The 26,526-nt window shown below is 41.3% G+C and overlaps 4 protein-coding genes across 7 annotated transcripts; 3 read left to right on the top strand and 1 right to left on the bottom strand.

Moving 5' to 3' along the window:
• The first annotated feature begins 1,216 nt into the window (after nt 1–1,216).
• On the top strand, nt 1,217–5,908 carry LOC148340904 (inosine-uridine preferring nucleoside hydrolase-like). 3 transcript variants are annotated; one of them, XM_088290534.1, is made up of 10 exons: nt 1,217–1,479; nt 1,756–1,856; nt 2,510–2,603; nt 3,078–3,259; nt 3,335–3,514; nt 4,756–4,867; nt 4,949–5,085; nt 5,190–5,267; nt 5,399–5,515; nt 5,608–5,908. In XM_088290534.1, the coding sequence occupies exons 4-10, from the start codon at nt 3,083–3,085 to the stop codon at nt 5,758–5,760; spliced, it is 954 nt and encodes a 317-aa protein (XP_088146660.1). In that variant the 5' UTR covers nt 1,217–1,479; nt 1,756–1,856; nt 2,510–2,603; nt 3,078–3,082; the 3' UTR covers nt 5,761–5,908. The 3 variants fall into 3 exon arrangements, with proteins under 3 accessions (XP_088146660.1, XP_088146661.1, XP_088146662.1); XM_088290535.1 differs by lacking the exon at nt 1,756–1,856; XM_088290536.1 differs by lacking the exons at nt 1,217–1,479; nt 1,756–1,856 and adding an exon at nt 1,976–1,994.
• Nucleotides 5,909–8,692: 2,784 nt separating this feature from the next.
• On the bottom strand, nt 8,693–12,053 carry unc50 (unc-50 homolog (C. elegans)). Of its 2 annotated transcripts, none has more exons than XM_088291100.1 (6): nt 11,909–12,053; nt 10,985–11,256; nt 10,787–10,907; nt 10,550–10,689; nt 9,775–9,882; nt 8,693–9,311 (listed from the first exon to the last, which is right to left on the bottom strand). In XM_088291100.1, exons 2-6 carry the CDS (start codon nt 11,250–11,252, stop codon nt 9,175–9,177), a joined length of 774 nt encoding a protein of 257 aa, XP_088147226.1. In that variant the 5' UTR covers nt 11,253–11,256; nt 11,909–12,053; the 3' UTR covers nt 8,693–9,174. The 2 variants fall into 2 exon arrangements, with proteins under 2 accessions (XP_088147226.1, XP_088147225.1); XM_088291099.1 differs by having other exon boundaries at nt 11,889–12,043.
• A 577-nt stretch (nt 12,054–12,630) lies between these two features.
• ndufs1 (NADH:ubiquinone oxidoreductase core subunit S1) lies at nt 12,631–20,068 on the top strand. Its single transcript, XM_088291723.1, has 19 exons — nt 12,631–12,758; nt 13,594–13,670; nt 13,741–13,832; nt 14,013–14,120; nt 14,211–14,287; nt 14,392–14,473; nt 14,549–14,679; nt 15,800–15,985; nt 16,054–16,188; nt 16,278–16,392; nt 16,613–16,758; nt 16,855–16,983; nt 18,291–18,420; nt 18,506–18,666; nt 18,745–18,899; nt 18,977–19,152; nt 19,238–19,372; nt 19,627–19,699; nt 19,799–20,068. The coding sequence occupies exons 2-19, from the start codon at nt 13,598–13,600 to the stop codon at nt 19,888–19,890; spliced, it is 2,196 nt and encodes a 731-aa protein (XP_088147849.1). The 5' UTR covers nt 12,631–12,758; nt 13,594–13,597; the 3' UTR covers nt 19,891–20,068.
• A 579-nt stretch (nt 20,069–20,647) lies between these two features.
• Nucleotides 20,648–23,493, top strand: LOC148340901 (ras-related and estrogen-regulated growth inhibitor). Its single transcript, XM_088291737.1, has 5 exons — nt 20,648–20,966; nt 21,355–21,493; nt 21,858–21,951; nt 22,036–22,107; nt 23,369–23,493. Exons 1-5 carry the CDS (start codon nt 20,784–20,786, stop codon nt 23,475–23,477), a joined length of 597 nt encoding a protein of 198 aa, XP_088147863.1. The 5' UTR covers nt 20,648–20,783; the 3' UTR covers nt 23,478–23,493.
• The last annotated feature ends 3,033 nt before the right edge of the window (nt 23,494–26,526 follow it).

Raw genomic sequence — 26,526 nt, 5'->3', positions numbered from 1 at the left:
AACTCAAATCCTTGCCATTTTCCTGGGCATGTTATGGGTCATTCCAGAATTAGAGGACATTTTACACTACCCGTCAAATATTAAGTAATCCACACAAAATACTAAAACATGGAGTTTCTGAGTCAATGTACTTGTCCTGAGGGAAAAAAAAACTGGCAACAGAATGGTTGAAAATAGGTTTTAAAATACCAAATAAATCTGAAATACCCACTAAAATGCCATTTTCTCTTGTCCCACCCTCACTTATGACCAAATTGAATGAGACAGTTAAAATGAAATTTTAACTTACTTTTTGGGTATTTTATTTGTTTCATTGTTGTCTCTTGTAACTGTGGGAACATTGTTTTAATAAAAATAATATTTAAAATATCATGGAAAATGTTTCCCATAACATGCACGCAACCCTGTTAACATAACCTTTTCTGGATGGTTAAAGAACAAGAAAATGAATCACACGTTACGCTGGACTTATCCAACACTTCCAAAAGAATGCGTATAGCCAAGGTACAATATGTCCTCTCTACTATTTATCATATTTGCATAAAATAGTTAGCCTTGTTTGCATGTCTCACTCTACCTCATGCAGCCTTGTTATGCATATGATCAGATGTCCCACATGTCCCTCATCTATCTGTATTCTGTGATTGACTAGCCACCAGTCCAGGGTGTACCCCGCTACTGCCCGAAGAAACCTGGGATACGCTCCAGCAACTAAGTCTGCATCGCATTGTAGCCTCAGACTTTACCAGAAGGGGGTGCCAATATGCACTGTGAAATGCGTGTTGCTCAAGAGAATAGTACGTGTACAGATCTATGGATCTCAGTCTATAAACAAGGCGCTCTGCATTACAGGGCACCCTGTCTGTTTTAAAAAATATTTGGGACTTCAAACTGTGCCTAATGGTGGTGAAAATACGGTAAATAAAGATGTATTGTATTGTAGTGTATTAAAAGATGGAATCACTTGTCTGTTCTAGTACAGACACGTGTAAACTTCAAACTAATCAATAATTAGAGTAATGGCAACTCCGAAATGGTCTTTGCACTGTGCAACTGTGTTTTCATATTTCCAGTAGCATTTTAGAATGAATTTTGTTTCTTCAAGGATGAGTCTGGCTGTATTTGGTTCAATGGGTTCAATGGTCAAAGAAAAACAAACAAACCACTGAGTTATCTGAGCTTGTCGGACATACATGCTGGCACGTGGGGGCCATACAGACTAGTGAGTGCCATTTTGAGTTGCTGGAATAAAATTTCAGCAAAATGAACTAACCTGCTGCATCATTTTTTTTCACTTTCATTTTCAATGATGTGCCAGTGTGTGGGAAAGCGTTTTTTTGTCTGAACTGTAATCTGTCGGCCCCTTAGAGCAAACTGTGCTACATTTCTTGAGCTGGGGTGATAGTGCATTACTCAAAGATCAGTAGCAAGGAAGAAGACTAGCATCTGCAACAGCTAGTTAAGCCCAAGGCCTCACAGGTGAGCTACTAACTTTTGAATTTGACATCGTAGTACTTTGAATGTAGCATTTTAAGTGATTCTTTTGCTCTGGAATTTCATCCAGCCCCACTTTCAAGTCATTAACTGAGAAAATCTGTGTGGGTCTGGCTTTTATGCGACCAAAACGGATATGTCCTCATTTTTGGCCACACACAAACAGCTCTGGAATGCAATGGCCTGAAGAAAAAACTCTTGTATAAGGGTTCCTTGTGTCATGCAAGAACACAAACGTAATCATATAATTTTTTTAATTAGGGTCGCAGGAGAGCTTGAGCCTTGCCGAGCTGACTCTGGGTCAAGTGGGGTACACCAACCTCCTGTGCCGCAGAGGATCCTCTCAAAGAAACAAATGGATAGTAAATAACACTTTCATTTCGCTCGATGCTCTCCAAGCACAGTATTTGGTTGGCTCCGGATTGTGAATACTGTGAATACCAGTGAAGGTGGTGCTTGAAGAGCCAGGCCTTAGGCGCTGATGTGGCAGTCTGGCAGAGGCAAGGGCCTTCATGGAAAAGTCCCAAATACAGCGGTCTGATGCTTGCATGCGAATCATATGAGGGCTCATAAGAATAAAAGCTTTGTGTCGTCATAGCACGGCATGCCACAAGTGAACACATGTTTAGCAGATGTCATTGCTCACTTTTATTCCAACACCATCAGAACATCCAAAAACATAAAGTGCTCAACTTAGATCATGTTGTTTTTAAATCACCAAGATTGATAGGGAAAAATAACATAGTGGCTTGAAGAATGAGCGACATGCTCAGTAACCAGTGTCGCATTATGCATGCACCAGACTGTCTTTACTTTGGGTGTGTTTATTCATATGACTTAAAAAGTTATATCATAGTAATTCTGACGGTAGGAAAAAGGTTGAAGTATCCGTTTATGTAACGTGAGTGAATTATTTCAGGCTTCTTTTTCTTTTCCAAACATGTTGTCCCCAATAACCAGAAAACATTGTTTAGTGGTGGCTCTTATGTAATCTTCTGACATTTCCCCAACGCAGCCACACCCCGTGTACAAAAAGCAGCTTGCAGCACAAGGAAGTGTTACTTTCTGACTGAAGAGACTCCATATCATCATACAACCTTACCTGCCAGGTTAGTTAATAATTACTATTTTTTTTTACAGAGCTCTCTCTAAAACCAACTGAGTGACTTATCTTCAAACTCGTTCTAAAATTATCACATATCTATGTTGAAATTTGGCATCATTAAAAAAAAAATGCACAAAAAAAACTCACGTTCCAGTCACTTGTGAGTTGTTGTTGAGGTTTTTGTATGGTTGATCCGCGTTTTTTTTTTGTTTGTTTGTTTTTCCGGTCTGTTTGCTTTGTAATCTTAAGGTCTCTTGTGAGTTGTTAGCGGAACTAAAGCAACCGTAAAACTGTTTTAACATCCCAGCTTGAAGATAAAGCAGGAATATTTCTTTGGTAACCAAAAATGTGACCCAGACAAGCCATGTTTTGAGCAGGTCACCTGCGTTAAAGCTCCCCTAGATGAGCTCATTTGTAAGAGTTGTTAATGTGCGCAACAAAGAATTTTCACCAAGTCACCTCCCTCTGCTGCCTCCAGATACAATGAAGAAGCTGATCCTTGATGTGGACACAGGAGTGGATGATGCTCAGGCCATCATGATGGCCTTGGCAGCCCCAAACGTGGAGATATTGGGAATCACCTGCACTCACGGCAACACTCCTCTGCAAAACGTCCTGAGGAACACCCTTCGTGTCTTGAAAATCTGCAACAGGCTGGATGTGAGCATTTACTTGTATGCATGCTAAATAGCTGCCACTTCTTGCTGTCAAACTTTGGAATGTTATCCATCATAGATAAAAGTGTACCCCGGCTTTGAGGAGCCCCTATTGTGCAACAAAATAAATGCAGGGGAATTTCACGGGAAGGACGGACTGGGTGATGCCCCTGATCCAGATGCTCCAGGCCTGGAACTGGTGCAGAAGACTAATGCTGTGGAGGCCATCATTTCCATTTCCAACCAACATCACGGGGAGGTGAGTGGAAGAAAAATAGAAAAAAACATATCGTACATATTGCATTTATTATAATTTTTCTTTTTTAATTGTTTGAGACTGCTCTTCATACATGAGTCAATTCCGTAGAGTACATTTTACTCTTAAAAACTGTATTTGGTCCCAGCAAACAGAGTAAAATTTGAGAGCAAAAATATTCAGCGTAGAATTCCAGTAAATTTTAAGATCAATATTTTACTCTCAATTTTTCCTCTGTATACTGGGACCAAATATAGTCGTTTTCAAGTAAAATGTACTCTATGACATTTACTCTGTATCTGGATTAATTTTGCAGATGCTGAAGCCCTACATGTGTTTCTGAGGTCCCAACATTGTTTGCTTTAAATTAGGTATTGGATGAAAAAAAGAAAAAAAATGACACTTGATGGCACAGAAGACACTTAAAATAATTTAGAGCAAATTGGAGACTAGTGTAGCTGTTAGCAATCTGCCTCAAAATTGAGAAATTATGTCTTAAAATCTCAGCCCAGGACATCCAGTGTGAAATTTACCTGTTCCCACAATGCTTGTGTCGGGTTTCTTCTGGTACTCAGGCTTCCTTCCACATTCCAAAAGAATTCATGTTAGGGCATGTTATCCCATGTCAAATTGTTAAATGTAAAGGGACCTCTTCGTGTACAGCCAATTAGAAAAGAACATTGATTTAATTATTTCTAATGATATTATTATTATTTATTATTATTATTATTATTATTATTATGTTGATCAAAGTAATATTGTTTAAAAATATATATCCTACTGCACTTTGTTTTCCGCTGTGGTTGCTGTGCTTGCTGTTAAAATGCTCTATAAATAAGCAGAACTGAGTAAAATTAAGCTTCTAAATTATCCATAGTGTGAATGGTAATGTTGTCTATATTTACTCTGCAATTAACTCAATTAACTGCCAGCCACTCCTAGCAGGGCGTATCACGCCATTCATCCAAAATCTGCTAAGCTTCAGCTCACCTGCAAGCAATATTGACTCTGGATGGATGATTAGATTGCAGCCTCGGGGCACCTATGTACTTCTGATATATTTATTTATTTTTTAATTTCATCTCACTCACACATTAGAATTCCTAGGTTTGATCCAAGTGACAATATCTCCACAAAAGATGAATTCATAATTTGATTTCGAGTTTAGATTAATTTGAAAGGATGATCCTTTGTAAGAGAATGCAATATAAAAATGTGAAACGTTATGCGACTTGCATATGCAGGTGATCCTGGTCGCAACTGGACCCCTCACCAACCTCGCCCTCGCTGTTAAAATGGACCCTTCCTTGCCCGCCAGATTGAAGGGCCTCTACATCATGGGAGGCAACATAGAATGTAAATAGAAACCGTTTGCAATTCCCGCTGCCCACCGAGATGTTGAGGATGATGGACGCCTTTGTTTTGTGACACATGCAGCAAGAGGGAACACGACCGTGTGTGGAGAATTTAACTTCCTGGCCGACCCTGAGGCTGCCTACATTGTTCTGGAACGCTACACCTGTCCCACCACAATCGCCTCCTGGGAGTTCAGCTGCAGAAACAGCCTGCCATGGGTGAGGTTCATAAGTCACTTCTGGTGATTTCTGAAGGGGAAAAAAAAGGTTTTCTATAACCGTTGTACAGTCCAATCATATCTCCCTGTGTTTGTGTTCCCTAGTCCTTTTGTGATACCTGGCTGACCCAAAATACACCAAAGGCGCGTTTTATGCAGACTATCTATGCTCACACCCGCAAGGTAAATATTTTATTTAGCATCAATGTACAAGCCATCTCAACTATGTACGGCTGCCTGGAGCTTGCAATATTAGAACATTGAAGAGACTCTACAGATACTCACTTTTGCATGATAACCTGTTGGCCCTGTAGATGGTTCAGACGGATCGGTATCAAAAGGAGCTGGTGTCAGGACCTGGATTCAACACCTGCGACACCTATGCTGTCGCTGCAGCCATCAGTGACAAGTTGGTGACAGAAAGTGAGGAGGTGAGAGCTTCTCTTTGATTCTTACAGAAGGTGAATTTGGCCCCATGGGAAAGATGAGATGTGAACAAATATACGTGGTGTCACTGCCGCAGGTGGCCGTTACGGTGGAGTTGGAGGGAAAAAACACCAGAGGCATGATGGTCCTGGACTACATTGACGCACTGCACAAGGAGCACAAGGTCACCATCTTGAAGAAAATGGACCTTGAAGTGTTCCAGCAACTGATGATGAATGCATTGAAGTAGCAGGGGCTTACCCATCATTTTAGAAGCGGGGGCAGTCGTGGTTTCTGTTCATGTTGTGTATGTCTTGTGAAGTGGACAATTCTTTTTTTTCTGGAAATTGTCCAATGGTGATAAGCATGCCTCAGCGAATTAAACTTGCTCAAGTTGATCTATTTTAATTCTCTACTAACTTCAAACTGAACATATATTTGCACGGAGTATAGGGGCGCATATCAGTGACGTGACTCTATTAGTATTAGTGATTAGATCAAACCATACCCGTTAACAAAGAGCTGTTTAATACATAAAATGTCCACTCAAGAATGATTTTCCTCCCATCACTTTGGCGCCCCCTCTAGCGTGGCGGCCCTATGCGCCGCATATGCCGCACACATACTTTTTGCGCCACTGCCCTCAGGTGGACAAAATTAGCAACAACAGCTACTTTTGTTGAAAAATAGTAGTGGGATGTGGATTGGACCTCCTGACAGGCTGGTTTCGGCCCTTTGGCAAACTACTTCTCTAAAACTCACCAAAACCTCAATGTAATTCTCAAATATTGTATCTACAACCAGAATAAGTGTATCAGAAACAGAGAATCAGAAATCCCTTTATTGTCAGTGTACTCAAGTGTGCAACGAGATTAGAGAGCTCCCCTCTCCAGTGCAATACAACAATAATTCAGATAAATCATCGGAGATCTGTACTCCCAGGAACTTGAACGTGTGGACCCTCTCCACACACACGCCTTCGATGCAGAGGGGGGCGGCACCGTCTTGTTCCTCCTGAAGTCGATGACGATCTCCTTTGTTTTTGCAGTCTGTTGTCCTCGCACCAAGCCGTCAGTCTCTGGACCTCTTCTCTGTAGGCTGTCTCGTCGCCTTCCGAGATCAGACCGACCACTAAACTTGACGATGGTGTGATGACGATCACACTGCTGTCTCACACATAGCGGTTTCCCAGGATTTGTAATCCCAGATCGTCGATTTTATGGACCACGGATCTGGCGTTGGTGAGGTAGAGACTCGGCAGTGGTTGCCTGTGGGGCTGCCGTCGTAGCCGTAGCAAGACACCGGACCTGCAGCCCCGCTTCTGCTTCCTCTCTCTCCGTTGCCTGCGCCGCCTCCCGGTCCCGATGACAAGCCACGGTGAGCCGGGCGGCCTCGCCAGTTCGTCAGGAATTTTGCGATCATAGCAAAATTCCTCTGTGATGGTTATTTCGCATCGATATCCAATGTCCACGATGTCCTGACGGGTATATCGATGCTGTGCCTCAGTTGGTGCCAATAAGACCAAGCAAACACAAATAAAAAGCAATAAGGAGCACTGGGAGGGAGGACCCAGAAGCAGACAGGAGTAAGTAAGTAAAGTAAAAACAGCACAGGTCTAGATTCAAAAGACTGACACCGTCACTCAAAGAAGGCTTGACGTACTGACAATGTGTCACTGAGTAACTGGAGTTTAAATACTGGAAGAAATCTGGCCTACGTGACAAAGGACCGAAGCATAAAAGGACCATAGGAACTGCACAGCAAGTGAAACATACAGATAAGTCAAGGGGCACGCAGTCAAGACAGACACATATTGTACAAAAGAACGCATCAGAAAAGATTAAACTAAATTATAAATCAAAACAAACGTGACCAGTTCTAGTGGGTGACCCTGAGGCCAGAAGAGAGGTTCTTGGCAGGCCCAACTTGGTGGCCGTCCCAAGGGCCATATAGGAAGTGAGGACGGTCTCAGGGCGCTGCCAGAAGAGAGTCGAAGGGCAGCTGCAAAGCTTGCGCCGCCAGAGCAGAGCTTGAGGGCGGCCACAGAGCTTGCGCCACTGGATCAGTCTGAGGGCAACCACAGGGCTGCCAGAACAGAGTCAAAGGGCGGCCGCAGGGTTTGCACCACCAGAGGAAAGTTGGAAGGTGGCCGCAGGATTTGCGCTGCAGGAGCAGGGTCGGAGGGTGGCTGCGGCGCTTGCTCTGCCAGAACAGAGTCTTTGGGCGGCCGCAGGGCTTGCGCCACTGGAGGAGAGTTGGAGGGCAGCCAAGTCCAATAGCATATTCAGATTTTTGGTTGCAAGTTTAAATTTTCGAACAAGTTCCAAAATTTGGGTTGCAAGTTTTGCTTGCAACTCCATACAACCAAAACAAAAATGTTAAGAATAAACATAGCAATTAGTCATTGCAAAAATTGTATAATTATATTACAATTTGACAAACCCAATTAATTCTTCAGAAAACGCGGATGAAAATTCATTATATGTTCCATAAGGTAGACAGGGTGAAATGTGGAAATAAGTCACAAAAAAAAAAATCTAAAAATACCCAAAAGTCAATTATCTGGTGTGACACCTGGGAGGTCCAAACTTATTTCGAGGACAGAATGATGGTGGGTGCTGTGCCTGTTGTCTCCCTCTACCTCCGTCAGTGCACATCATGCACTCTCCTTCACACGTTATTAAGTGATGCACTGAAGAAACACATTAGTTCAACAAAATTAAGCCACACCTAAGATCAGCGTCGGATTCACCTGCTACATGCTAGGTCACTTATTGAAGGCACCTTGACTGACATAATTGCATTACGCATCACTGGCTCAAATGTCCTGTCTGGTAACTTTTTATCAACACCCACCAAAATGAATTCTAACCCGCAACGGGCGGGTTGTTGTTAATTTACAACCTTGGTTGTGGGTAATAATGACTTAGCATTATCCCTTGCTTCTTACCTCTTAATTTGTCATAAATTGACTACTATAAACAGCGTGGCCCAGCTTGCAAAATCAAAATTTGTAGAATCTGTTTGATCAACAACTTGTGTGTTTGTATCTGTGTGTGGGTGACCTCATCCATCCATCATTCCTCAACTGCACTTTTGTGAAGTAGTATGGACTGATGGATGTGAATTTTAGTTTATCCGTTGCGAAGATGAATAAGAAGATTCTGAGCAGGACATCAAACTTGGAAAGTCAAGAAAACATTTTATTGAAAGAACTCTGGAATGTGGGCCTCAAGAAAAAAAGTAAAGGCTGTTTCATGTATTCATTTGAAGTTTTTTACCTCACGACAAGAACAAAAGCACAACTAAAGTGTTCTCATTTCTTTATGTATATATATATATATATATATATATATATATATACACACACACATATACATATATATATATAGATATATATATCCATATATATATAGATATATATATACATATATATATATTACAACCTCACTGAATTATATTTACATATCATACAAAACGAACTAAATGCTGTCGTTCATCATCTCCTTTGTACCTGCAATGTCGCCACATGCAAACAAAGGTGTTTTGACTCAGAAATCAAATGAAGTCATTCCAGAGTCAGAATCAGCCTCACCAAGTGATACACAGTCACTTTGATGCTGTGTGCAAACCAAACCATCATTACGATGCCATCACGGCGCTCCTACTGGACTCTGTACTTGTAAAACCAGCAGAGACCTTGTGTAAAGTTCCATCCCAGCGAGATGGAGAGGATGTAGAGGAGCACCAGCGGAGCAAAGGGGTACAGCAGCACCACTGTGTTCTTCAGGAATGGCAGAGCTGTTTGAACACGTTTGAAAACATTACACACAGCAACTAATGTTCACGTATCTACAACAAATGTTAGCAGAAAGTGTTGGATACACTGGGACTGGAGTGGATGAGCTGCTGCACTGACTGCCACAAGTCCGCCCTCACTAACACACTTTTAATACTGGAGTTTGATCCTAATCTCTTTCTGAAATTTGTCTTTCATAAGCTTTCTTCCTTCCATCAAAACTGTCATCTTCAAAGAGCAATATAAATAAAGTTGTATTGTATTGTAAGTTGCAATAGTTTATTTCATGTTTATTTTCAGTTACGTATTTTAAAACATTTGGTTGTTGTATTGTCATACAAACATCTATTCAACCCCCCCCCCCCCCCCCCCCCCGCCCCCGAAAATAACACTTGCAAGGTGTAACATTTTCTGAAAAAAATTAACCACAACAATAAGTGTATTTCAAATGTAACTCAGCCTCACCATTGTATCCCAGAAAGGTGATGTAGAGATAATAACCGATGGCTATCAGCCACGAGGTGTTCCCCACAAAGTATCCAAGGAACCAGTCCGATTTAATCATCATCACATCTAAAACACACAAGACCACAAATAAATCTTCTCTTTCACGCAGCTAGTCAAAGACAGATTTTTCCAATGTTTTACCCTGTCGCTGTTATGTGTGAAAGCCATCAAAACAGAACGGACAAAGACTTCAGGGGGAGCACTACAGGCAAGGGCGGTGCTCGTGTCAAAGTGGGAAGCTTGTACATGTGGCCCATGTCATTTCAACCCACCATGTTGTGTTGAAAGCAATTATCACTGTCCAACAAGTATTGTATATAGCACATCAGATGCTGGCGATGATGTCAGGGTAAAATAAAAACGAACAAACAGTCAAAAAAAAAGGATGCAGCTGGCATTTTCAAGGAAGAAAGGGAGTGTAGTTATTCATATTAATTCTAATTTTTTATAGCCAAATTACTTTTCCTCAAATAGTTTATAAAGAATGAATGCAGAATCTGAAAATGATGACTCAAAATGTTTTCTTTGTTTCTTTACTGAATTTAGTTATTTTTCTACTTTGGGGCAGTTAGAATATATGTATTTTTTAAAGAAAATTCTTGATTTTATATATCATCCAACATAAAATTATAAAATGTTTTATTTGTACTAGCGGTTCAGTGTGAAATTGAGTGAAGAATAGTCCTTTTGTGATTGTGTCACTGAGGATGACTGATTTGATTGGTTTACTTACGGTTGATGAAAAACAGCTGCAGGAAGTGCAGAATGACAAGGAGAGGGTAGAAAGCATTGAGGTGGACATCAAACGCATAACCCCACTCAACATCAAACTCGCGGCTTGGATGTTTTAGCAAATACTTGTTGCTAATCACCCTGAAAAGACAAACAATTACTTTAACGGGTCAGAATATATTTTTTTAATCACCATAGCACTTGTATTGTATTGTATTCTTGCATCAGCATATCTCACCACATGAGAGTTGATATGAGAAGACCCACTCCGATGCAATCGACAAAGACCACCCACAGCAGGAGCTTCAATGTCTCAAGAACTCCCATGTCCAGCACCAACCCAAAGCCTATTGTTGAAACTACACAGGAGCCAAAGATGAATCATTCGAGCTTTACATTAAAACATCATCGTATTATCACATGACGCCAGACTTGCCACATAACCAGATGCTGAGCAGGACCAGGAAAGCTGGGTCATCCCGGGCCCACTGGTCCTTGGTCTGTTTCCTGTAGTGGAAGTTGCGGTAGACTCTCTGCGGTGATGTGAACAAATAAAGCATCTGCCACATGGCAAATTCAAAGTCCATCTGCTTGAAATGGAGCAGTCTTCGCAGGTACTTGTAGCGCTTGGCGCCGGCTGTGTGACGTGCTGCATCCCTCGAACCAAGGGAACCATTGCTGTGTTGGCTGACAGTTGGCAACATAGACCTTAAAATAACATTGACTTCAGAAACATGTTCTTGGAGTATGGAGGACTTGTTGTGTGCATGTGTGCGTGTTTATGTACCATCGTGTCAAGGGGAATTCATTGTGAAACAAAATGTAGGCAGATTGTGCTTATGCCTATATTATTTTTCTTAAACTGTATTTGTATGTACTAGGATAATTAGACATACTCAGCTCACCTTTATTTATAGAGCACTTAAAAAACAACCGCAGCTAAAAAAGTGTTGCACAGAAAGATGAAACATAACACATTTATCACTATGTAAAAATAAAAATGTTCTTTTAAACGGCTACATATAACATCAAAAACAGTCTGTTTACACTCCTCGCATAAAACCTCGCAACATTAGAGGGTCTCACAATTTCAACAAATGCGCTCACTAAATCCTTCACAGACTGACAAAAAGTGGAGTAACGAATAAATGCTAATTTGCAATATCAACTTCACCATTCACTATCGTTTCCAGATTTAAAATCATGCTATAATGCTATCGTTACCAGACACAATTAGCTTCCTGCTAACTAAAACAACTAGCAAAAGGGTTCCAATGACGCCAACGGAGGCGGTTTAAACGCAGTTAAAATGGCATTGACTTTCCGCTGCATGGATTTACCTTTTTGTTTGTGTCCTTACCTAAAGGACAGCAACTTTTATCTTGCTTGTTCGCGTAGCTGTTTATGATGTTTAAAGTGTCGCGAAATTGAACACGTTGAAGCTTCCGGTAATAACGAGAGGCACTATGGGTAATGTAGTTGATGGCTGACAATACAATACAATACAATACAATACAATACAAAACACTACAATACAATACAATACATCGGTGTAGTGCGCCTTTCGCCCGTAGTCAGCTGGGATAGGCTCCAGCACCCTCCCGCGACCCTGTACTGGATAAGCGGTGTGGATAATGACATGACAATGCAATACAATACAATACAATACAAAACAATAGAATGCAATTTTATTTATAGAGCATTTAACAACTGCTGGAGTTGTAACAAAGCCCTTCCCATACGCTAGTGCACACTAAATCAAGCCCGACAAATTTAAGGACCAATATACACAAGTTACCAGTGAATATTGAAATCTTTATAAATATCTGTCCTCATGGTTAGCTGTAATTCTCCGATAACAAGGTGTAGCACATTAACCCTTTCGAGGCCATAGTTGCAAAATTCCACCAAGTAACATTTACAGTACGTCTTTATATTTAAGATATTTAAATAGTGATTTATTAAAAAAACGTAACATTTTAACGGGGAGAAAAACAGTAAGATTTTAAATGGATAAAATTTGTTAATTTGGTGTCTAGCATTTTCCTGGTTCGTCCACCAGATGGCAAAATTACTTTTAATGTGAATTTTGAGACGTCATCTCGACCGGAAGTCGAAGGACTAAGCTAGTTCCGCTAACTACGTCGTTGCTTGTGGTTTTCAAGAATATATTCACCGCTGTTCTGGTCCAGAAGGCCAAATAGCGACATGTAAGTTTTTGGCAAATCCGATAATTATCTTAACATTAGAATCCTGGATGTAAGACAAATAGAAAATGACGTGATGTCTTGTGCAGTCCCCAGAAAAGCAGTTATAACACTATGTCCTTGAATAGCGCGCTAATGCCATTTTCCTTCCAGCAAGGAGTAATTAGGTTGCCACTTATTAGCTTCTTCGCGCTTATGAAATGATAACTTTTTACGTGCTTTGATATAGGTGTGCACCTGTAATACGGATTTGATTATCTTGGATGTCTTTCTGAAAGGTTGTTGTACGTGTTGTCAATGACGCATTTTTTGTTGTTGACAGTGGTAGACTCACTTAGTCCGCACTCTCGTTTTTCGTTAGATCATCAGGGGTACTGTGAGAAATTATCCCAATTACACTTAATATGTCTTAAAACGATGACTTATTCACCCCATATTTATCCATGTTCATCAGTCTATTCCAGTGACATCGAATGACTGGAAAAACAAAACAAAACAAATGCTATTCTATTAGATGGCAGATGTGAACACATATCCATCTGTTGTCAGTGCATACAATCGTAATATTGCAACTTGCTTTCTGCAAGTTTATCAGCTTTGTGTTCAATTAAACCGGTCCAGGTTTCTTACTGATTAAGCAAATGTAAGGTTAACTTTTGTTCTGTGAGATACTTTTTACTGTAAAATTGGTACTTTGGCTCAATAAAAGTAAATTTAATTTTTTGCTATTGTTCTGTGAGATTCTTTTTACTGTAGAATTGGTACTTTGGTTCAATGAAAGTAAATATAATTCCCCACCTCCCCACAATATATTTACATTGTTCCCTATTTCATGAAGAGTCATGTTGCGCCTGCCAAATGTTGGCCGAGCTTTGGCCGGCGCCACCAAGGGCAGCCTGGCTCCATCTTGCACCGGTAAGTTGTGGTTGTGGGTTGCATTTTAATGTAATATATATATTGATGTAACAATGTGTATTTGTTTTAGTGCGGGCAAACATGCGTGCTGCCAGCACCATGGTGGAGGTGTTTGTTGATGGAAAACCAGTGGAAGTCGAGCCTGGTACTACTGTTCTCCAGGTAAATAATTTATCAACCTAATTGCTTATTCACAGGAACTGTTTGATAATGTGGTAATGCGTCAATATTAGTCAGATTAGAATATAACACAATCTAAGTGGACTAAGTCAAACTAGGTCTATTTGGGAAGGTATAGTATGTGTTTTCATATTCTTATTGTCTGGTTCTGTTCCCCATCAGGCCTGTGAAAAGGCAGGAATCCAGATCCCAAGGTTTTGCTACCACGAGCGCCTCTCAGTGGCTGGAAATTGCCGCATGTGTCTCGTTGAGATTGAGAAAGCTCCAAAGGTAAGCTCAGTCAACTTGATCTGTCTGAAATCTCCATATATCAGACTTTTGACAAGATGGCGGCTGTTGTAACTTTTTGTCTTCCTCTAGCCAGTGGCAGCCTGTGCCATGCCTGTCATGAAGGGCTGGAATATCCTCACAAACTCAGAGAAGACTCGCAAAGCCAGGTGCAAGCTTAAGTGCATGGCAAAAATTAGTCCAACTATCGCTGCTCAGCAGTCTTCAACATAATGAGGCAACATTACAAACAAATTTTCTTTTGTGTTACCAGAGAGGGAGTGATGGAATTCCTGTTGGCCAACCACCCATTGGACTGCCCAATTTGTGATCAGGGAGGAGAGTGTGACTTGCAGGTAACTATTGTCTAGGAAACCTAAAGACAAAAAATGATACTGACTACTCAGCGTTATTGGCTGCTGTGCTTCCAGGATCAGTCCATGCAGTTTGGTTCCGACCGCAGTCGTTTCACAGAGCAGAAGCGAGCAGTGGAAGACAAGAACATTGGACCGCTCATCAAAACAATCATGACTCGCTGCATCCAGTGTACACGCTGTGTCCGGTAACAGAAATGTGTGAAATTATATGATGATCGGGGTTCTGAATTAACATCCACCAAATATAGGTTAAAAGCCATTCAACAAATGTTTATTTATACTCATAAGCTAAGTAGGCCAGTGATGCATGAGGCAGTCATGTTGGTCGGATAACCTGTACCGGAGGGGATTATTTATTTATTTTTATCTGAATACCCATTTATATGATTTAAAATTTCAGTATCATATCAGAGTACCAAAAAATTCAATAGCTGTCGCCCTACTTCCAGTAGAAAACCCGCCAAAACACACCATAAACGAGGCTTCATATGTAGGGGGATAAACACGTTATTTGGCAACTCAGGCTTCAGAGTCTTTCGTGGCTGCATGCATAATGTAAATCATGGGGCAATTGTTTTGATATCTTTGATGTGAACATAGGTGGTGACATGTACAAGCATTTTGGTGACGATTGGTCGCAGTTTTCTGACATGAAGCTAAGTTGAGTGTTTTTACTTTAATAGGAGGGTCATTGGAGGTCACAGTTGAGTTGTTTTACAATCAGCTGAAGACGAGAGGGTTGTTTGGTTCGAGTGTGTGACAGCTCATTTCTTAACCTCAGCCTGGATTCTACCTTATATTGAATTTGCGTTTGTACAGTAAAGACAATAGTCCTGTTTTTATTTTAATTCCCGATTTAAAAAGAAACATTTTTCCCCCGTTGTAGGATAAAAGTCTGATGTGTCTAGAACAGGGAAATACCAGTATTTAGACGGTAATGGTTCATTCATACAACAAACAAAAACAAGAACTATGACGTAGTTCATTTTTGGAACGGCGTAGAAATGAACCTTCACAACACTGACTGCGTGAATGCAGGTATTTCACGCTTCATTGTAGACTGCCACCAGCGCGAAAAACGAACAGAGAGCGTGTGAGGAAGGTTGATTAAAAACAGCAAGGCTGAAGTTAAAAAAAATATCAAATAAAATTGACTAGAGGAAATTCTGATTGTCTAGTAACTTTAGAGAGTCACTAACCCACATTGGCTGGGGATAAAAAATGTTAAGTTAGAAGCCTGGTGAACTCTGGTGGAAAAATATATCAACTCCATACATCAATACATTAAATATTGTTTTCTTGAAGTTTTGCAAGCGAAATTGCTGGAGTTGAAGACTTGGGAACAACAGGCAGAGGGAATAACTTGCAAATCGGGACTTATGTGGAGAAGATGTTCATGTCAGAGTTGTCGGGAAACGTTATTGATATTTGCCCCGTCGGCGCTCTCACCTCCAAGCCGTATGCCTTCACCGCACGGCCATGGGAAACGAGGTAGGTAAAATTTACAGGTGAACCGACATGAAAGAAGGCTGTTATTTGCAATGTTGACTACATTGCAGGAAAACTGAGTCAATTGACGTTTTGGATGCCGTGGGCAGCAACATTGTCGTGAGCACGAGAGGAGGTGAGGTGATGAGGGTGCTGCCCAGGCTGCATGAAGACATCAATGAAGAATGGATCTCTGACAAGACCCGGTAAAATCTCTGCTGTGTCAGACTTCACGTCAGCTCACAATATACCTATTTCACAAAAAAGAGGAATCAAAGCTTGTTGTGTGTTGTAGGTTTGCCTATGATGGTCTAAAGAGACAGCGGTTGACTCAGCCAATGGTAAAGGATGGGTCGGGTCAACTGACCCCAGCCAGCTGGGAGGAGGCTCTGATTCGTGTCGCTGGAGCTGTAAGTGTTAATTGCTTGCTGAGCATCCTGATGTAGAGTCCACACTTCATGACTGTGGCATAATTCATTTTCAACCGCCTTGCTCCGCGATGCGCATTTAAGAGAATTGCGATGATAATTAGTATTATGATAGGAGAAGAACTTCCCAGTCGTGGTTTGAAGCGCAGAGGAGCTTTGAACGTTGCGATTAACGGATATGTAATCCACCCTGTGTGTTTAGCTGCAAAGTGTCCAGGGCAGCGAAGTGGCAGCCATTGCAGGTGGCATGGCAGATGCTGAAGCTCTCGTCGCCCTTAAAGATCTCCTCAACAGGTTGAACTCGGAAAACCTCTGCACCGAGGAGGTCTTCCCTATGTCTGGAGCTGGGTATGTAGAACATTTCCAACATGCCCCCAAAAAAAAGGCACAAGCCTCCCATATGTGTCTCCCATCTATTTCCCTCTTTTCCTCTTGACTTTTCAGCACCGATTTGCGGTCCAACTACCTGTTGAACTCGAGCATCGCCGGCATTGAGGACTGTGACTTGCTTCTGCTGGTTGGGACTAATCCACGTTATGAAGCCCCGTTGTTCAATGCCAGAATCCGTAAGAGGTAAAAAAAAAAAATAGCACTGTAAATTAGTATATTCTAACAATAAAATAATACAATACAATACAATTTTTATAGTGCATTTCACAACAGATGGAGCTGTAACAAAGCGCTTTCCATATGGTGTAATATAAGTTAGCAGGTAATTAGAAAACAAATTAAAACACATAAACAAATTTACATTAGATACCAGAAGAACAGCAGAACAGCGACAGTCTCATGTTGAGTCAAAAGCTAAGGAATAAAAATGTGTCTTCAAACGGGTTTTAAAAATGGAATGAGAGGGGGCTTGCCTAACATTTAATGGAAGCTCATTCCATTGGGAAGGACCAGCAACAGAAAAGGCACGATCCCCAAACCTTGGTCGGTTATGTTTTATTATTGTTTATTGCCGTTAATGGCTTGTGCAAAATGTTGTTTGCTTTCTTTTTAAGGCGCTCGTTTATCACAGCCGTGCTGCTCTGAAAGGGAGGTTTCCATCGTATTAAGTACTGTATTGTCATGACAATAGGGCGCACCACATTAAAGGGCGCAGTCTCAGTACTCATACTATACACACACAGAATTATTGGGCGCAGGCATGCAAAAACATACCTTAGCTGAGCATGCATCTGTATGCAGTTTGTTTACAGACACATGAGAGAGCGGCTAACATGTCTTTGCAAATCGATTGTTTTGGTTTCTTTTATAGCAATGCATATTATCAGCAGTTTATATTAAATTGATTTATGATTAATCTTTACATTCCTCATTCATACATGCATATAAATAGATATATAAAAAAAAGAGAGAGCGATAGAGGGCACCCCCCAAACTTTTGGTGCCACTGGCCGTTTCCATGTTCAGACATATTTTGAAGTACCATCTTAAACAAAAACCATAGTTTAAAAATATCACTCACTATTAGCTACATATTGAGTTTGGTCATGTATCATATTGTTGCGACATAATGTTACGGTGCCATAAATAATCTTGGTGTTGGTGCTCGTTGACCTAAAACTTCTATGAGAAATAAAATTTATCGTTATTGGACGTAATAATCTGGTGACCAGGTCACTTTGTGCTGCTCTTGTTCTATTCCGTAGTCCCACTGCTGTTGGTATGAATCTATTACCTTCTCAAATATGCTGTTTTCAATGTAAAAACAAATGAAAGTTTTTGTATAACCTTGTGAAATATGGGCGTTGCCTTACTTTTGCTGTAACCTTTCTTTCAAGCGAAATGAACATAAACAGGATAGTCACTGTAAAAAAAAAAAAAAAAAAAGTTCACAATTTTCTGCTATGCCTTATTGTCTCTATCTGATCAAGCTGGCTTCATAATGAGCTGCGCATTGCCCTGGTGGGTCACAATGTTGACCTGAGTTACACCTATGACCATCTTGGAGAGGAGCCATCCGTGCTGAAAGAGCTGTCCAGTGGATCACACCCATTCTGCCAGGTAACAGTTGCGCTCACTTGACTTTGCAGTTGCAATCGTCATCAGGCTGTATACATTCCTGACTGGCTACTTCCTCGGTCCATAGGTGCTCGCATCTGCAAAGCGTCCCGTTGTTGTAGTAGGCAGTAGCGCTCTACAGAGAGAGGACGGTGCTGCTATTTTGAGTTCAGTGTCCACCATTGCTCAGAATGCCAGAACCAGTAGCGGAGTGGAGGAGGGGTCGAAAGTTCTCAATGTCTTGCACAGGTACAAAAGGCAGATGATACACAGCTATGGCAAAAACAGAATTTGGTGTCTAATTTGAGCCTCTCTGTCTTTGAGCAGAGTGGCCAGCCAAGTAGCAGCTCTGGACCTCGGCTACAAGGCAGGTGTGGATGCGATCAGGAAGACCCCACCCAAAGTCTTGTTCTTGCTGGGAGCTGATGGTGGATGTATCACCCGAGCTGACCTTCCGAAAGACAGCCTCATCATCTACCAGGGTAAATGCATACTCACAATACCAACGCGTCACTATGTAGTGCCAGAGTATACTTGAGTCCCTTTTAAATTCCTGCAGGTCATCATGGTGATGTCGGCGCAACAATGGCAGATATAATTCTCCCCGGTGCTGCATATACAGAGAAAAATGCAACATATGTCAACACGGAAGGGAGGAGCCAACACACACGGGTAGCTGTGACTGCGCCTGGAATGGCCCGAGAGGACTGGAAGATCATCAGAGCTGTGGCGGAGGTGAGCATGAGGATGCGCCGAACGTCAAATAGAATTCACACAAACATTCCCAGCCACTCAAAGAGATGTGCTTGTGTGGCTACAGCTGGCAGGCGTGACGTTGCCCTACGACTCGCTGGACGAAGTCCGATCCAGACTTGCTGAGGTGTCTCCAAACCTGGTGCGGTATGATGACGTTGAAGAGGCAAACTATTTTAAGCAAGCAAACGAACTTGCAAAGGTAAACACGCTTTCATTGCATTTTATTGTGTCTTATGCCGCCGCCAGCTTTGTTTTCTGAGCTTTTTGCACAGTAGTCAGTATGACATGAACTAAATGGACACAGTAGGTTTAGTCAAATGAGGATCCAAAACTCGAAGAATGATGCATGAACGGACAATCAATTACATTTCATTGCATTTCGGAAACGTGTTTGGAATTTTAAAATGTATACACAAACACACACTTTGCCTCATTCGTTTCTTTCTCCATCAGGGCGTGAAGCAGGACCTAATCGCGGCCCCTCTGATACCGCCTCAGCTTTCAGTGAAGGACTTCTACATGACAGGTATGAGCGATACTCACACTTAAAAAGGCCAAAGCAGAGCCTAGCTGCCTGTCAAAAGTCAATTTATTTTTCCCCCACACTCCCCTTCTTCTTGTTCAGACTCCATCAGCAGAGCCTCGCAGACAATGGCCAAGTGTGTGAAAGCCAGCACAGAGGGCGCAGCCTCTGTCGATGAGCCCTCCATTTGTTAAACACCAATACGTGTCTAGTGAAACAATCCACACTTCTCTAAACTCAGTTTTGCAGCATTTAATTTAAATGTGTCATTGTTGTTGTAGCCACCTTAATTGTTTTCACTCCTGAGAACAAGCTTTGTTGGGGTGGGGCTTGGAAAAATGTAATAAATAAAGTATTATCCAGACTGTTCAATTGGTGGTTTATTTCATTTAAATGTATACCATGAACTGATTATTTTTTTCCACATTGTTTTTAATTATTAAAAAATAACAAAAAAATTTAGTTGTTTATACGCCTGGCAATAACATGAATCGTGCAGACATATACTGCAGCCATCTGTCAATGATGGTTTGTGTGTAAGGCCCAGTGAAAAGTTTATGTGAATGTCTGCGGCCAGATTGGGAACATGCTTTTTGTGTGCCTGTCCTCCGCCCAGTTGGCTCGTGTGCCTGAGAGTCAGTCTCCTTTGAGTAAGCAACAGCCGAGGAAGAGGTGAGGATCTTTTGTTTTCCTCCTAGCCACGTTTGGTATTTTATTCTTAAGATCAGTGTAAAGTCAAACAGCTTCCTTAGTCGTTTTATCTCTAGTAGTGTTGATGATTTTCTCTGGTATTTGCGTGCCAACAGTCTCCTCGCTGTGGGAAATGGTTAAGCGCCTCATCCTGGGAACTCCCAACACAGGAAAGACAGGTACACTGCTCCTGTAAAAATAACTCATCTGTTGCCCTGTCACCTTAAACCTCTACGTGGTGGGAAATAAGTTTCATATGAAAATTTGCTTGCCACACCCGTAGGAAAGCCAACGAAGGATGAGCACTTGTTTAAATTTGTACGTTTAATTCCGTGATGTCTGTTCAGTACACCAATGAGCTGACTGTCTTATTCCTAAAGCCTTGTGTGTCCGCTTCATGACCAAGCGCTTCATTGGTGAATATGACCACAAAAAGGGTAAGATGTTGCAAGTTAATATCGTGGAGTTTAGGACTTCCTTAATGTCTTTATGTGTTCCACCCCTAGAGGTGACCTACAGATGCTGCAGGCTCGTCGACCAAGAAACTGTTGACCTTGAAATTCTGGATACAGCTTCTAAGGTACATTTGGGCTTGTTGTCATATAACACAGAAACCTGTTCTAAAACCTTTGCAACTTGTAGTTAAGTATACCTTTTATTATGCAAATTTCAGTCAACACCAAAACATGGTTAAGAATGTTGACGATGGCCCTCACCTGTTGTCAAATTCTTGTGAATTTGTGTTTTGATAGACTTTCATTGCTGCATACTCATTTTTGAGCTATTGTAGCATTTAATGAGTAATTACAATTTTGTGTGTGTGCTCAATAAAAAAATATTTAAAGTTAATGACCCACATTTGCAGACATGTCTTGTAGTTATAAAATGCAATTGAAAATATTGATTCTGAAATGAAAACCATTTACGTCAAGAGCTTTGAAGTGTTCTGGTGGCGTTGTGCGTGACAGGAGAGCTGCGCGCCTTCTCTGGAGGCATCCATTCGCTGGGCTGATGGGTTCCTGTTGCTCTATTCCATCACACACCGCCAAAGTTTCCTGGAGGTCTCGCGGCTCAAAAGACTCATTGACCAAATCAAACAGAGTCTGGGTAAGAAAGAAGTTGACTCACAGCGACGAGAGACCTCACACGTATTTGTGACAGCAACGTGGTTGCATCACCAGTAACGGTAATGCATCAAGCCTACTGACTAACGCAGCAAAACAGCACAACCAGCTCTGCGTGATCTGCACAGGGACTGTGTGTTCACTAGCTTTGCTCTCTGTATATCCTCAGGATGAAGCCTGCCTATTGTCGCCTTGACACACATGCGCACGCACACACTTAGTCGCACCAGATATTCACCATGTTGTGGAGATATGTTTTCACAACCACGTGTGACATTAATCAGTCATTTCTTCAACCAAGATTTATAAATCTCTGTCCGGGAAGTAACTCTGCGTATGTGACTCAGCTGTCCCAGCAGTGCTAGTGGCAAATAAAGCAGACTTGGAAACTGGCAGAGTGGTGACAACAGAGGAAGGACAGAGACTGGCCCTGGATTTAAGGTTTGTACAGTATGTACAGTGCAGTAGATGCATAGCATTTACAAGGGTAGCCCAAGATTAATAACCCAAGTGTTGTGTGTGAAGGTGTGGTTTCAGGGAGCTGTCAGTGGCTGATGCTGTTTTAGCCGTGGAAGCAGCAGTTTTTCAGCTGGTCAGGTTGGTTTCAGTCACGTGAACAACAGCTTTTGTCAACCACTTCCAGATGTCAACAAAATGGTTGGTTCCTTTCCAGTAAAGAAAGGATACATTCAATGGTCACTGAAATAACTTCCATCCACCCATTATCCAGACCGCACAGCCTCACAAGAGTGAAACAGATAAAAGTACAGTAAACCTCGGGCTGTTGTGGGGCTTGTGTTCCAGTCCACCCCGGAATAAATGTAATCGTCATCATATAAACACCCTATTTAATTAACTTAGCCATGTTTTATAACACCTGTGGCCCTGAAACATTTTTTTAAAGTCTTTCAAGACAGTTTTTAAAATAACATAAACACATATAATATACAGAGAGAGTTCAAGAGCAATCAATAAAACAAAATTGTACAGTGAGTGTAACACTGTACTGATCCAAAAATGTGTTCGCAGTAAACAAAGCCCGCGAACGAACAAACTATCATCTCACAATAGAGGCTACATAAATAATCACTCCGAGATGTACATTCTAAAATTAACCTCTAGCCGTTTCTTTTGGTAGTCATAAAGAGCAGGATTACCGCAGTCATTTATAATGTTGAACAAAAACTAAAACTAGAATGTGCTGGAATCCAGGGTTTTCTGTTTTGTTGCTCTTCTTTCAAATTTATGCCTAAAGTATGCCACTATATAGTCGCCAACAAAAGAACCCACGGTGGGGAGGGAGGTTTGCTGTAGTGGTAAAAGACAAGAAAAACAAATAATCATCCATTGATTCGTTTTTGTGGTCCAACACAATTATTTTTAAACTGGCTTGGAAAAAAAATATTGCATTTTTCACTTATTGTTTCTGTAACGCACAATGAGACTTGTGCACCTTTAGTAGAGTCCTTGAAAGTAAACTTCTCCTGCTGTGTGATTTGAAGTCTGCCTTCTCCCAAAAAAAAGTATGTTTCAACTCCTTCCACAGATGTTCAGCAGGATTTGGAACAGGATACTTAATAATTGTCCAAGTTTTGTTCTTATCCAATACTGTGGGTTTTTTGATTGGCATGATCCTGCTGGAGGTCTCAGGATACCATGAAATCTCAAGTTATTCTGGAGCAAAATGTGCCACCCAGTGTCAGAAAGCTGCAGGTAATGGGTCCTCCAAAAGGAAAATGCCCCCAAAAAATACATCCACAAAAAGAAAGCAATTAAAAAAAAAAAATCTCAATTAATTTTCAGTACAGGAAAGGCCCAAAACTCACACTGGAACTTTCTTGCCACCCATGTGTGACAGGCGAGTCCTGGATCAGCAGCGGCTTCTGCCTGACCGCCGTTCCTACATGCTCACTGTGCGCCATGTTCTGACCAGGAAACTGACCCGATCAAAAACCATGCAGTGGTGACCTTGACACACTCATCGCAGTATCAAGATGCACTTGGGTCTGTATTATTAAAGCGACATGTAAACTACAGATTTTGATTTCTTCTTCCAGGGGACAAACATAATATGAGAAATTCTTATTGTTTGTATACACTGGAGTTGGGTTTTCTGCCCACCTGTCAATAACATAAATAGTTATCTACCTATTTCTGAAAAACGTGTAAGCGAGCACTTCTGCACCACTTTCACATACAGTAGCATAGATTAACATAACCGACTTTCTCAGTTGATGACTCAGCTAAGATTCATTTTGAAGTGGCTGCTGATTCACTATCACGTCAAAGCCAAATGGTAAGCAGAGCTGCAGTGTGAGCACAGATTTGAGAGCGCTATGTCCACACACACACACACACACACACACACACACAGCAAGAAAAATGGCCGTCATTTTTTATTCTACCTTTCACAGTTAGGGTTTCATGAAATAAAATGTATACATTTACTACAGATCTTGCCCAACACACACATAATACAACCAGGTAAGAACCTAAGTAAAAAATAATTATGAAAAGCAACATTTTGAATTATCAATAATTGAGATTTTTGTGTCATCGTGCTTTCGAGATATGATTTGAATGAATGAGCCATTGAATGCAGCTTGCAAAATGTGCATGTGTCGGCTGTAGATAACTGGCTGTTAACTAGCAAATCCGTGCATGAGATTGAGGTACACCATGAGATATACACAGAAGCTAAGCAACGGCAAAGGAAATCCATCCATTATCTGAGCCGCTTCTCCTCACAAGGGTCAGCTGTCGCTGAAAATTCAGCGGACACGGCCAGACGCCTGCCGGAACACATCGAAGACATCCAGCCCCTTGTTTGTCATTCTTAACAAAAGCCGAGCTCATAATTTGTCCATTCACAGTAAATACTTCGCTAATAACGTCAAAATAGCAAGACCAACCACCCCGAAATGAATTTGGACTACTAATATCTACTGTCTCTACTTGGCCCACCCACCCAACCTCTGAAAACATCACAAAACGATTAACCTTTCCGTGTCTGACATTAAAAGAAAATGAGGAAATGAGCATCTTATCTGCAGTTTCTGACACGTCTGTTTTCTTTAAGTCCCTAAAGGGACACTTGGAGGATCTTAACAGTGGCACTTATACAGTATAATAGGTTTGCATGTAAAAATGACATCAGTACTCAAATGGGCGTCTGGCCTGGCTGGAGGGCTGGACCGTTCTGCCTTTTGGGGAAAGACTGCCCATCTCTGTAAAATGGACGCCGTGTTGTAGGTCGAAAAACTGGGGCCAATCCTCCTCCAAATAAATGTCACGTCTACTCATTGCCACTTTGAAATCTGTAAGTATCCTGAGAGGTGCTCTATGCCGTGCGTCCTCACCATGATCAGCAAAGTAGCAGTGTGCTGTGTCCTCCCAGCCTACATATATGTTGCTCTGTCAGTGCATCTGTTCACTTCCACATTTCCTCATTCTCATATAAATCAGTCATGGAGAGGTTAATCCTTTTGATGTGTTGAAGTGGTCATAGGTAGGGCTGTCCACTTGGATTTTGGTGCCAATTAAGCACTGTTTTGGACGTTATGAGTGAAATTAATAAGTACAAAGAAAGTGCAATTATTTTCAATGGAGAAATTGTAATCGGTACCTTCAGTGACTCTTGTAGTACCATGGGGCGAGCCGAGGGGGTAGTGGCCATATTCCTCATCAAAAGTAGACGTTTTCAAGTTTTCTCCTATTTCCTAATTGTTTCCAAATTAATAGATATAAAAAGAAAATGGTGTCTAATTTCAGTTTCTTGATAAAAAATAAAAAATATATAAACTGAGCTTGTTCGTGAAAATGGCCCATCTTGGCTGGCCAGTTCCTCTTGTTTAAATGATTGAAAACTGCATCTGCAGCACCCCTCTCAAAATATAACCTGGTCTCGCATGCAATGTGATTCACCTCCAATAGATGGCGATGTCTACTTCTATTTAAAGCCTCAATTGCATCACATTGATTTACCTGCAGTCAGAATCAGAAAGCCCTTTATTGCCATTGTACTCAGTGTGCAACGAGATTAGAGGTTAGATCAGACAATTGTTACTCACATGTACTGACATTCGAGTAATTTGACACCTAATAGTGTCTGATGATCATATAATCATTCATCTAGTTCAGAGAGGAACAAGAATGATCTGAGGCTTTTAATTGCAGTCTCCGCCATGTAGCCTTCTCTTGTACCTCATATGATTTCTCTTTAAGCATAAAGAAAATGAAAAATGATCACTCAAACAGAAGACGCTCTGCAACATGTGAACAGATGTCTCATTTGTGGCAAATAACAGGGACCACTTGCAAAAAGGTCATAGCCAAGCTAAAATGTCCTAACCAATGTAAAATCCTCATACTGGTTTTAGTTTGTCATGTTTCCTTTGCCAGCCTTGTTTGAAGCTTAAGCATTACGAAGCATTCACCATCATGATTGTCTGTCCCCAACAATGACTACACTTGTGTTGCTTAACAGCCGTGCCGTGGGGTGAACGGTCATGTGGATGTTGATGATTGAGGAGGGTTGATGACATCACAGTGGTTACCTGGGAGACAAAAGGCCAAAATGGCAAGTAAACCCTTGGCTCAGAATAGATGATGAGTCATGGTGCAGTATTACGTACACAGCCAATTGCCGACTTACTGCTCATGACTGGAAGCAACCAGTTAGGTCACAGGAACCTCCATGTAGCGACATCAATTTGTCTAATTTACCCTGTTTTTATTAATGGAAATGAAAAGTAGCAAAAGTAATGATGAAAATGTGACTATGGGAGTGGATGAGTTTTCATAAATTGTTAAGTTACCTGTTAGTAAATACCAACCTATGACATGGTCTTGTGCACTACCAACTACTACATACTTCATAGAGGTTTCAATGGTGGTGGGTATTTTAAATACAGCGGAACATCCCAAATGTGATATCAGTATACTGAGCACAGCACCTAATGGATTCATGCCACAAGTGTTGTTTGCCTTTTCATTGTCATCTTTTGTGATGCTGAA

This window comes from Idiotropiscis lumnitzeri, chromosome 3 (genome assembly GCF_059441095.1).
Source record: "Idiotropiscis lumnitzeri isolate Australia: NSW breed Sydney's pygmy pipehorse chromosome 3, RoL_Ilum_1.0, whole genome shotgun sequence".
Taxonomy (NCBI): Eukaryota; Metazoa; Chordata; class Actinopteri; order Syngnathiformes; family Syngnathidae; genus Idiotropiscis; species Idiotropiscis lumnitzeri.
Note: the sequence above shows the minus strand (reverse complement) of the source record. Positions and strands in the feature narration are given on the sequence as shown.

Excerpts from the sequence above, each read along its gene's own strand:
- LOC148340904 (XM_088290535.1), top strand. The coding sequence starts at position 3,083 with ATGAAGAAGCTGATCCTTGATGTGGACACAGGAGTGGATGATGCTCAG. Across the intron at positions 3,260-3,334 it reads AAATCTGCAACAGGCTGGAT|ATAAAAGTGTACCCCGGCTT; the intron begins GTGAGCATTTAC and ends TATCCATCATAG. Across the intron at positions 5,516-5,607 it reads TGGTGACAGAAAGTGAGGAG|GTGGCCGTTACGGTGGAGTT; the intron begins GTGAGAGCTTCT and ends TCACTGCCGCAG.
- unc50 (XM_088291100.1), bottom strand. The coding sequence starts at position 11,252 with ATGTTGCCAACTGTCAGCCAACACAGCAATGGTTCCCTTGGTTCGAGG. Across the intron at positions 10,690-10,786 it reads CTCATATCAACTCTCATGTG|GGTGATTAGCAACAAGTATT; the intron begins GTGAGATATGCT and ends TTGTCTTTTCAG. Across the intron at positions 9,312-9,774 it reads CACCTTTCTGGGATACAATG|CTCTGCCATTCCTGAAGAAC; the intron begins GTGAGGCTGAGT and ends GTGTTCAAACAG.
- ndufs1 (XM_088291723.1), top strand. The coding sequence starts at position 13,598 with ATGTTGCGCCTGCCAAATGTTGGCCGAGCTTTGGCCGGCGCCACCAAG. Across the intron at positions 13,671-13,740 it reads CCTGGCTCCATCTTGCACCG|TGCGGGCAAACATGCGTGCT; the intron begins GTAAGTTGTGGT and ends TATTTGTTTTAG. Across the intron at positions 19,700-19,798 it reads GAAGGACTTCTACATGACAG|ACTCCATCAGCAGAGCCTCG; the intron begins GTATGAGCGATA and ends CTTCTTGTTCAG.
- LOC148340901 (XM_088291737.1), top strand. The coding sequence starts at position 20,784 with ATGACCAAGCGCTTCATTGGTGAATATGACCACAAAAAGGGTAAGATG. Across the intron at positions 21,494-21,857 it reads CCAAATCAAACAGAGTCTGG|CTGTCCCAGCAGTGCTAGTG; the intron begins GTAAGAAAGAAG and ends TATGTGACTCAG. Across the intron at positions 22,108-23,368 it reads GCAGTTTTTCAGCTGGTCAG|GCGAGTCCTGGATCAGCAGC; the intron begins GTTGGTTTCAGT and ends CATGTGTGACAG.